Genomic DNA, 10391 nt, shown 5'->3' on the forward strand with positions numbered 1-10391 from the left:
TTCGCGAGGCGGAGTGTGGGTGGGTCAATACAAAGGAGAGTCGATCCCGAGACGGACGCGTGGACGCGTGCGGACGAGCGCGTGGAGTCAGTCGCGTCTCTCTGCAACGCTGGCTGCAGAGCGTGGCATAAATTGGCGCTAACGTTTGCCGCTCGAGGAATCGGATCGACAACAACTGGCTCTGCTGGGAGGCCTAAGTTGTGCGACGGAAAATCGCACATGACACGCGAACGTGAGATTCCCGGATTACGTTTATTACTATTTTTTTCGGGACCGAGAGATTGACGGACCAATCCGATGCGTCGCGGGCGCGGGCTGACCGACCAATCGCGCGTCTGACTTGAGATGCGTTCGCTCGCGCTCGTCCAATCGGAACCAACTGCTCTCGCGCGGCGTGTTTCCTGAAAACCGGGCTTGTCGGAGCGCTCCGAAAGCAGCAATCGAACACGTTGACAAGACCGTATACCCGATGAGCGAATACGTCGAGTAGGCGTTTGCCCCCTTGACATTTCTTAGGTATGATTTCCGAATAGCCCTCTTATCCGCCAATCTGTCAAAAAATGTGACATGTAAGACGGGGGGAATCGATGTTTACGAATTGCGACTATTGGTGATGGTATCGGGGCCACGTGTTGTCCGATCAAGTCCGATTAAATTCGACCGATGCGCCAGGAAGCCTTTTAAGTGATTCGACGAGAGCACGGCATTTAATTTTCCAAATGCGATCATGGCACTGCGCAAGGTAAAGGGGAACTTCGAGCGGATGTTCGACAAGAACCTGACGGACCTGGTGCGCGGGATCAGGAACAACAAGGAGAACGAGGTGAACCTCGCGAGCTCTGCTCCGCTTTTCCCGGTGAACCCGTTATCGGAACCTAACCTAAATCTTTTCGCCCTCATTCCCATTCGTTCCGCGATTGTTATTCCTGGCTCAAAAGAGAATTTTTGTGATTCTTATGTTAGGCGAAATACATCGCGCAATGCATCGAGGAGATCAAGCAAGAGCTACGGCAGGACAATGTGGCGGTCAAGGCGAACGCCGTGGCCAAGTTAACATATGTAAGTTTCACGCGAATGCGGAAGTAATTCAATTTGCGCGACTGCGGCACCATGCGAGCCAGTTTAATTCAATTTAATTTGTCCCACGTGCCTGATCGATCCTTGTATTCTCAGCTGCAGATGTTGGGCTACGACATCAGTTGGGCTGGCTTCAATATAATAGAAGTAATGTCATCGGCAAAATTTACCTACAAACGAATCGGCTACCTTGCTGCAAGTCAGAGCTTTCACGAGCACACAGAGGTAAAATTCATTTTACGCAATTCCTTTGGCGACAAACCTGTTTAAATTAAATTATTAAATTATTTTTTTTAAATCAAACATCTAAGACAGTTATCAATCTCTTTTGTTGCAGCTGCTGATGTTGACAACGAATATGATTCGTAAAGATCTAAACAGTCAGAACCAGTATGACGCTGGCTTAGCACTAAGCGGTCTGTCTTGCTTCATAAGCCCAGACTTGGCTCGAGACTTGGTCCATGACATAATGACCCTGTTGACCTCAACAAAACCATATCTGCGCAAGAAGGCAGTTCTGATGATGTATAAAGTATTCCTAAGATTCCCCGAGGCGCTGAGGCCCGCCTTCCCCAGGTTGAAGGAGAAGCTTGAAGATCCGGACAGCGGCGTTCAGAGCGCGGCGGTGAACGTCGTCTGCGAATTGGCCAGGAAGAACCCAAAGAATTATTTGAGCTTGGCGCCTGTTTTCTTCAAGCTGATGACAACCTCCACCAATAATTGGATGCTCATCAAAATTATCAAATTGGTGAGCACTGAATGAATGTTACCCCAAATTTAACGATCTCTTCATGTGTCTATGGTAAAACACGAAATTGTTGCGTTCACAATTGGTTTCTGAATAACGATTCTGCAATAATAATAATAATCTTTTAAATGTAATTTAATTTTACACACACCTAGTTTTCGTTACAAGTTCTGTTGGTTTTGTTTCTCGTACTCAGTTCTCAACTATAACACTGATCGAGCCGAAGCTGGGTCGGCAACTTACTCAACCATTAATTGACCTGATTTCAAGGTTTCACTTGATTTTTTTATCCGTAACAATTAAATTATACTTGTCCATTACAGTTGATGCATATTGGTAGTATACATCAGTCTAGCGAATATTTTGTAGAATCATTCATATTCCGTACAAAGTATGCGTTCGATATTTCGTACGTTGTGTTTCATTTAGCGTCATAAAGCGTAAAAATTTTAAGCTCTCTATGAATTCTGTGTAAAAGTATTTCTTAGAGAGCCCAACATGTGATATTGTATTTTCAGTTTGGAGCACTGACACCTCTAGAACCTAGGCTTGGCAAAAAATTGATAGAACCCCTTACCAATTTGATACACAGGTATCTAATACATTTTATTCTAAAGTCTCAATCGATATTCTGCCTGTAATCTCATCACTGCTTGTAACATAATCCCATTCCGTCCATTACTTGTACGTCTACCTCAGTTTTCTCGTTTTCTTTGTAATATGTATAGTATTTCGCAGTACATTTATTATTATTATATCAAGTCGCAAATATTTTCCACGCAATTTACGATGCGATATTAATCGTTTCTAGTACATCCGCAATGTCCTTACTATACGAATGTATCAACACGGTGATAGCCGTGTTGATCTCTATATCGTCCGGTATGCCGAATCATTCCGATTCGATACAGCTGTGTGTTCAGAAGTTGAGGATACTGATCGAGGATTCCGACCAAAACTTAAAGTACTTGGGGCTGCTGGCGATGTCGAAGATATTGAAGACGCACCCGAAGAGCGTGCAGGCTCACAAGGACCTCATTATGCAGTGTCTCGATGACAAAGACGAAAGTATAAGACTGCGTGCCTTGGACCTGCTGTACGGGATGGTCTCCAAGAAAAACCTCATGGAAATAGTGAAGAAGCTGATGGTGCACATGGACAAAGCCGAAGGCACTACGTACCGCGACGAGTTGCTCTCGAAAATCATTCAGATCTGCTCGCAGAACAACTACCAGTTCATCACGTATTTCGAGTGGTGAGTGTCGAGCGTCTGTCTCTTGCAGACCTCCGTTCGTTGCGGCGGACTGATGAGAAGACCTTGCGCACTTGTGTGTTTGCAGGTACATATCTGTGTTGGTGGAGCTCACGCGGATGGAAGGTACGAAGCATGGACCATTAGTGGCGACTCAATTGCTCGACGTAGCGATTCGTGTACAGGCTATACGAAAATACGCAGTTCAACAATGTGCCTTACTGCTTGAGAATTCATATCTGCTAACCGGCCAACCGAGAGCGACCATGTCCGAGGTTTTATACGCAGCGGCGTGGATCTGCGGCGAGTTCTCTAGGTAGTGAACAGTTTTGCGGGATTAAGGTCCAGTCGATGCGCGATTACAAGGTGTAACGTTATCTGTTAAATCCACAGTGAATTGGAAGATCCGTTGGCAACCCTGCAGTCCATGTTGCGCTCGCAAGCTTCTAACTTGCCCGGGCATATACAGGCTGTTTATGTTCATAATATACTGAAACTAGCCACGACGACGTTCGCTAAGGCAGAAAAGGAGGAAGACACTGAGACCATGGACAAGGTATGGTAAACATAATTTATGCGGTGGTAATAAATTTTTTAAGGCTTTTCTATGAAGCAAACACGCTAAAAACTGGAGAGGAAAATGTTATTTTGATTTTATGAATTGTTTTGTCTCACAGATTTACGGATTAAAAGACAAGATAACAGCTTTCGTCTGTAGTGGTGATCTGGAGGTTCAGGAGAGATCGAGCTCTGCATTAGTGTTATTTGAATGCTTGAAAGAAAATCCTGGTCTCGCGCAGGAATTAGTGGAGGCTTTCGAAGGTGAACTCAATCCAGTTGCACCAAAGGCTCAAAGAAAAGTAGGCGTTTATTTAATATCGTGTTATTTTTGTATTATTTATTTAATAGTATTTTCTCACCTCGCATAAATTCAGAAAAAGAATGAACTAAATCCATAAAACGCAAACTTTTACCAAAATTTTATGACATCGTGTACGCAGGTTCCAATACCCGAGGATTTAGATTTGGATTCCTGGATCAACGATCCGCCCTCGGAGAGCTCAGACTCGGAGGATTTAGATATGAACGATATTTTTATTAAGACGGAGAAGTCGAACGACTCGTACTCTAAACGGGAATTGAGCGAACCGTCGCTGGAGGAACTCGAGAGGAGGCGAGAAGCGAGGAAGCTCGAGCAGGAGAACAATCCTCATTATCTGAAAGGCTCATTTAAGGCTCCTACGTCATATCACAATTCGAGCGCGTACGAAGACTTTGAAAACATTCCCGTCGCGGAGCTAGACATCCCGATCTCTTTGAAGATCTCGAACCTGCACAGATGTCAAGACATGGACAATAGTCACAAGAGGCACAAGAAGCACGAAAAGAAGAAGAAGTCGAAGAAAAATAAAAGTAAGTGTCTCGTCGTTATCCGAAACTTGCAACGAAATTTGCAAATAAATAAAACTCAAAAATAAAAGTGAGAAATTTTTAGCAGCGAATATTCTTGCAGATAAGAAATCCGCATCCGAGGAAGATGAACAGGAAGATGACAGCTTGCCACTGCAAATCGTGAAGACCGGTATAGGAGAGCTACCACCGGGTGCAGAGGTCAGTGACAGCGATGACTACGATCTCGTAGACGCGAACGATCCACATAGAGCTTTGAATATCGACTTGGACATGCCTTTGCGGGAGGATGAGAGATTACCTGTCTTAGAGCATAGAGTTATCGAAAATAATGTAACGAAGAAAACCGAGGAAAAAGGCAGCAAGAAGGAAAAAGTAAGTTTTCGTCTTTACATGATCGTGGTGTACTTTGAGTGTTCTTAATTTTTATTTTTAATTAATTAATTTTATTTAATTTTCTGTTCTTCTTACGTCTTCTTTTCTAAAATATTATTTATTAATTTACTTACCACACACTTTGATAGGGACACAGAAAGTCTAAGCGAAAAGTTAAGGATGCTGCGGAGAACAGGAAGAGTAATCAAACGGAAACGTCCGACATGTGGTTGGAGAGCAATCTGTCTTCGGAGAAAGTGCAATCCCCCGCGATTGGCGAGTACACGGAAGTGTCGAGCGGGCCGCAAGCCAAGAAAGACAGCAAGCGCAAAAAGTCCAAGAGTCAAGATAAGCACAAAAAGTCCAACGAGGATGACGCGAGACACAGGAAATCAAAGAAATCGAAGAGCAAGAAGGAAGACAAGTCGCTCTACTACGAGGAAACGGCGGGGATATCTACTCCGTCGAAGGAGATACTGCCGGAATTGAAGAACGACATCACGGACGCTGAGTACAACGCGGATTCCGTATCGCAACCGAGTGTCCCCTACGAGGAACTGGCCAAGAATAAAGTCATTTCTATGACGTACGAGTTGAGGCAGATACCGCACGACTCGGACAAAGTCATCGTGTCGATCTGCATCACGAATATAGGCCAGCCGCTCGTGAAGGAATTGGTCTTCGATGTTCCGGACACATCGTCACTCAAACTAGTTAGGAACGTAAGTCAGCGTGATCCGAGCCGCGTCTTTTATAATTTCTTTTTTTTATAATTTTTTTACAATTTCTCGGACGAGACTGCAACGTGCAATTTTTGTGTGCTACGCTCTCTTTTTCAGCCCGGGGATGAATTTGGGATAAAACTGCCGTTTCAACTGCCCCTGCAATCTAGCAAAGAAACCGAGTTCACCGTACTAGTCTCAGACGTGACGTTTGCGCAGAGACTGAGAGGTACACTGACGTACATGTTCGAGGGTAAGGAGGGCACGCAGCAGGAGAAGCTCGACTTCACCGTGCACATGTCGTGCAGCAAGTTCATGGTTGGGCATCTCTCTCACAAGGATATACTCACGGAGCTCCTCAAAAGCGGTCAATTAATGTCGAAGATCCAGAGGGAGGTGACACCTTCTCAGGACTTCGACACGGTCCTCAGTGTTATTTGCCGCAGGTGCAATCTCACGCTCGTGGAACAGATCGGCGACACCGCATCTTTGTACGGGCACTCTCTGAAGGGACATCATGTGTGCCTTTTATTAAAATATAACGTAAGTGTGCCTCTGGAATCGCTTTCGCGTTGTATTCGCATTTTCGAGACTTGAGAATTATTTTAACTTTGTGAGATTAGGAGTAATACGAGTGACTCGTATGTTACAGGGAGCGACAGGAAGTCTAATGGTCGAAGGTAAAGGTGACAATAATTCATTACTGTCGGGAATTGGGGAGGAAATACTGAGGATCCTGACATAATGCTGATTTAAACTCAAGTGTCTATATTTTGCAATTATCGATTCCTACCATGCATCGCAGTCGTATTAAACATAGGTACTTGGCAGCGAGAGAGAAAGAAAGAGAGAGAGAGAGGAAGAGAGAGGAACACTTCGATCGTGTGTCCGTTATAAATATAGGCACAGGTATAGCGGCTATAGCGTATCTGCAAATCCATTAAATATTTTCAGAGGGGATCTTACCTAAAAACTTCACGTGTAATCTAGATCATAAAATTTGTTAAATATTTAAGAGATATACATATGTATACACTCATACACATACTATATATATACATGCGTAAATATATATGTACACACATGTACATGTCTCTATATGTGCGAGGCGAATCTTCGAACGAAGACAGGCGAGAGGACAGGACAGGGAATTTATTGCCAAGAATTGAAGACACTGGAGTAAAAGTAGCTTAATGTTTCTACGTAGGACGTAAGTTTGGCACCGGTGTGTGATAGGCTAAGCGAGGATTTCATCCTTTAATAAGGTAATTATCTCATTTTCTCAGCTACGCGATTACTGAATGATATTGATATCTTCCAAGAGGTCCTGTAAATTACTGCTCTTATCCGTACGGTGTTGCATTTACCAAGTGACATGTAATAATAAATCGGAGATGCCCATGCATGAAATCCAAACTTTCAGGGCGCAGTTCTTTGTACAGTACGGAAATAAACGTGGTTGCGACCACATAGGAACATTCTCACCCTACTTTTATGTTCGATGCCTTCAATTTTTGCGTTCACTTGGGAGGAATAACGTCGCACCGCTATTGTTGAGATCTTTATCATTTTGTAAAATATATAAAGCGTTATTTACCGTGGTACGTGTTGCGCCCAGTCTTTCCAAACAGGAATTCACGAGTGTAAGCGTATTTTATTGCATGCAACGCTTCCATAATATTCGGTAATTAATAGGGCACGCACACACAGGGAATTATGGAAATTTAAAATTATGAAAATTTAAAATCACAAATCATACATGTACACAGGCACGTGGACCTCGTATGTACAGCCATGCGGAAGAAATGCTCCTAATCTGTTTTGCAAGGGATCAAGTTTTATATTCTTTCTTTTTTTTTTAAATATCTCCAAATATTTTTATGCCTTGGTGAGATATAAAGTTTTTTTTTTACAGTTAAATATGAGTTCCAGAGACTTTATATTAATTTACCCTATCTAACTAATCGAGAGCTATTTAGCTATTAAACGTGTGCCAAAAACCAATGATTTTACCAAGTAATCTTTTTATTACCAATAATGCAATATTAATCTTTTTTTTCCATGCCTTGAATTTTGAATGCCCGATTGATTGAATGAAACACTAATAATGATTTTTCGTGATATAAACTCGAGCAAGTAATATATACGGTAGACCAAATAAATACCTTTAAGTTTATAATAAACTTTATATATATTTTATACATAATATGTGCATTGCTGTCTTAGAAAAAAATTACCAGTGTTTTGTTGACTATGACATAGTTTACTATTAAAATTATGCTGTAACAATTACGCGATTAAATCAGCATTATGTTATGAATTATGCATTTATTCATCAAAAATTTCTTTCTTTGCCTGCAAGCATGCATAGGTTTACAATCACAACTGGATCTTTTAAATCAGTAATTGGTAAAACAAAATCTGTTATTCAGTTAGAAATGATGTAGATATTATCCGCGAAGTCAATCTAATCTCACGGCAAAGATATGTACGCATTAATGAACTTTGCATGCGCGTGTGACAAATAGGAAACCGATCTAAGATTTTTATACCGAGATACATGTGAGAGAGAAACGCTCTTATATACATTTTTTGTTTTAAGATCGGCGACACGGTACGATCGGGCCGTGGGTATTTATTATTTTAATGTACGTCCCAGGTTCAAATAAAGATGGATGTTTCGAAACGAACACACGACCCTCCGATGAATAATGCGTGCGGTTCTTAATTTATGCGATGATCATCCGCGCTCTCGTGCGCTCTCGTACAACGCTCGTCTGGAAGGTGAACTGCGAAGACTAAGGACGGCCGTGATTCAACCAAATTCATCGACCTCACGCTACTCCCACATGAGATTCATGGTCGCGTAGCGTCACACTCTTTCTTCACGAAGAGTCCTCGTTTTTTATCAAATATCGTCTTGTCGATGAGCGATGCAAATCGCAAATCGGGTAACGCCAAATACGCCGTTGCGACTCCTCTAGTGATTTAAAACAATTTGATTTCAAGCCTGCACGCGGATATTCCCTTGGAGCACTGTTAGGACGTAAGGAATGATATTAATAGATTCATCTGTTTTCAGAAATACAAAATTTGATACGGCGTGAAGGCTGTTTAACACAATGCGCAGCTCTTACGTCCATACTTTACTTGGAAGGACAAGGAGGAATGCAACTTCTCCTGAACAAGTGTGCTTGCCCGCACGAATAACAGGTATTGTTTCAACATTTATTTGCACTACGAAATATTCGTCATACGTTTGCCTGGAATGTCCATTGTACCTCGTATCGCGAAATGAAGGATTTACCGCGTGACTTTCATTGAAGAGTGCCGGTTTCAACGAACAAATCTCTCTTTCTCTTCGATTAAATTTATCAATTGAAATATGAGTAATACTTTCAGGAGAAATATGTATTGCTCTCATCCTGCGTACATAAATAAAAGCGGGGAAGGAAAGAGTGAAACGTCCATTACTTGATTCTAGTCACGTTTCAGTCAGCAGTCAGGTGAGTTTCGTTATCGTTCTGTTTTTCAAGATTTCATACTTTGATTCTGGATATCGCACGCACACGCAGGTTGCCAGTATTACACGTCACGATTTATCGATCAAAAACTCTTTTTTATTACTTTTATAATCGCTTTTATTTAAAAGGAAAACAAAACTTCGTTCCGGAAACCGGTGTGAGATTAGGCTTCCGACGTATCTCATATAATTCACGGGAGATAAGATTATAAAATTTACGTAAGGAATCTGGGTGAAGTCTAGAAGACAATTCTGCTCGATATTTTGTTATCTTCATTAAACCGTGTCGGAAAGAGATAAAACGATTGCGATTGTATCAATTCTTAGGAAAGAGAATTGTCAATGTCATTTCACATGATTTATCATTGAAGAATGAATTTTACAAGAGAAAATCTGTTCGCTACTTAATGGACGCAGATGATACATTAAAAATATTCATATCAAAAATATTCATAACAGTATTCATTTTTCAATGGCATTCAATTGTGTGACAGAAAGACAGAGAACGGAATAAATTACTTGTCACTGCATCGCTTAAGCGTATAAATATTAGAAATTTATGAGACAAATAGACAGGTGTGTGCTTATATACACCCGCCTGTTCCATATAAGGAGTAAACTCGCGCTTACCGCAAGCGCATTCGCGCATCGAGTTAGTCGCAGAGCAGCGTTCGGGTTTCCGCTCGGCGACTTAAACGCCCGCGATGCGGAATCGGTCTCGTGCCCTCGATCGGGTTCCCTCCTCTCCGCAGCCCCCGCGCGGCACGTCCTCCCCGACAGCATCCATCAGGGTGGATGTCGTCTCGTGGAGCGACATGCGTGGTACCTGACAGCCGGATTACCCATCGGCTGTCAATCGGCCGACTGAATGAACGGCGAAGGCGGAACCCTCGCTCTCCTCCCTTACCGGGTGGTGCCCCCCTCCCCCCGTGCCGGGGGAGGGGGCTTCGGGAGCGAAACGGTACGCACGATACGCGTGCACGATACCTCGTAGCGCGAGTCGGAGCTCTCGACACATGCCGCCACGATGCTATATAAATAATACTTGGCGCTTAAGTCAGATCAGTTGACTTGCGGCGGCCGTACCTGTCACGGCACGCACAATGCAGCGGACCTTCAGAAATTGAAGCCCCTCGCACGCTCGCGACACTCTCCTCGTCCTCCAGCGGCTCTTCTTCGTCCCCTCAGGTCTTCTTCCTTCCAGGTGTCCTCTCTCGTCGACTTTCATCCCCCTTTCGTCCCGCCCGCTGGGCTGTTTCGCATCGCACCGACTTGGCCGTTCAA

The 10391-nt window shown here is 43.1% G+C and overlaps 1 protein-coding gene and 1 long non-coding RNA gene across 3 annotated transcripts; one reads left to right on the forward strand and one right to left on the reverse strand.

Annotated features, from left to right (window-relative positions):
- Positions 1 to 120: 120 nt before the first annotated feature.
- LOC105285648 (AP-3 complex subunit delta-1) lies at positions 121 to 7903 on the forward strand. 2 transcript variants are annotated; one of them, XM_011349983.3, is made up of 14 exons: positions 121 to 823; positions 964 to 1059; positions 1174 to 1302; positions 1415 to 1825; positions 2344 to 2417; positions 2637 to 3080; positions 3166 to 3393; positions 3471 to 3633; positions 3755 to 3937; positions 4079 to 4490; positions 4573 to 4862; positions 5012 to 5584; positions 5702 to 6127; positions 6237 to 7903. In XM_011349983.3, exons 1-14 carry the CDS (start codon positions 728 to 730, stop codon positions 6327 to 6329), a joined length of 3618 nt encoding a protein of 1205 aa, XP_011348285.2. In that variant the 5' UTR covers positions 121 to 727; the 3' UTR covers positions 6330 to 7903. The 2 variants fall into 2 exon arrangements, with proteins under 2 accessions (XP_011348285.2, XP_011348286.2); XM_011349984.3 differs by having other exon boundaries at positions 135 to 823; positions 4591 to 4862.
- LOC105285649 lies at positions 7535 to 10315 on the reverse strand. Its single transcript, XR_895098.3, has 2 exons — positions 9738 to 10315; positions 7535 to 8620 (listed from the first exon to the last, which is right to left on the reverse strand). It is a non-coding gene; the product is annotated as an uncharacterized LOC105285649 (long non-coding RNA).
- Positions 10316 to 10391: the final 76 nt, after the last annotated feature.

This window comes from Ooceraea biroi, chromosome 8 (genome assembly GCF_003672135.1).
Source record: "Ooceraea biroi isolate clonal line C1 chromosome 8, Obir_v5.4, whole genome shotgun sequence".
Lineage (NCBI taxonomy): Eukaryota > Metazoa > Arthropoda > Insecta > Hymenoptera > Formicidae > Ooceraea > Ooceraea biroi.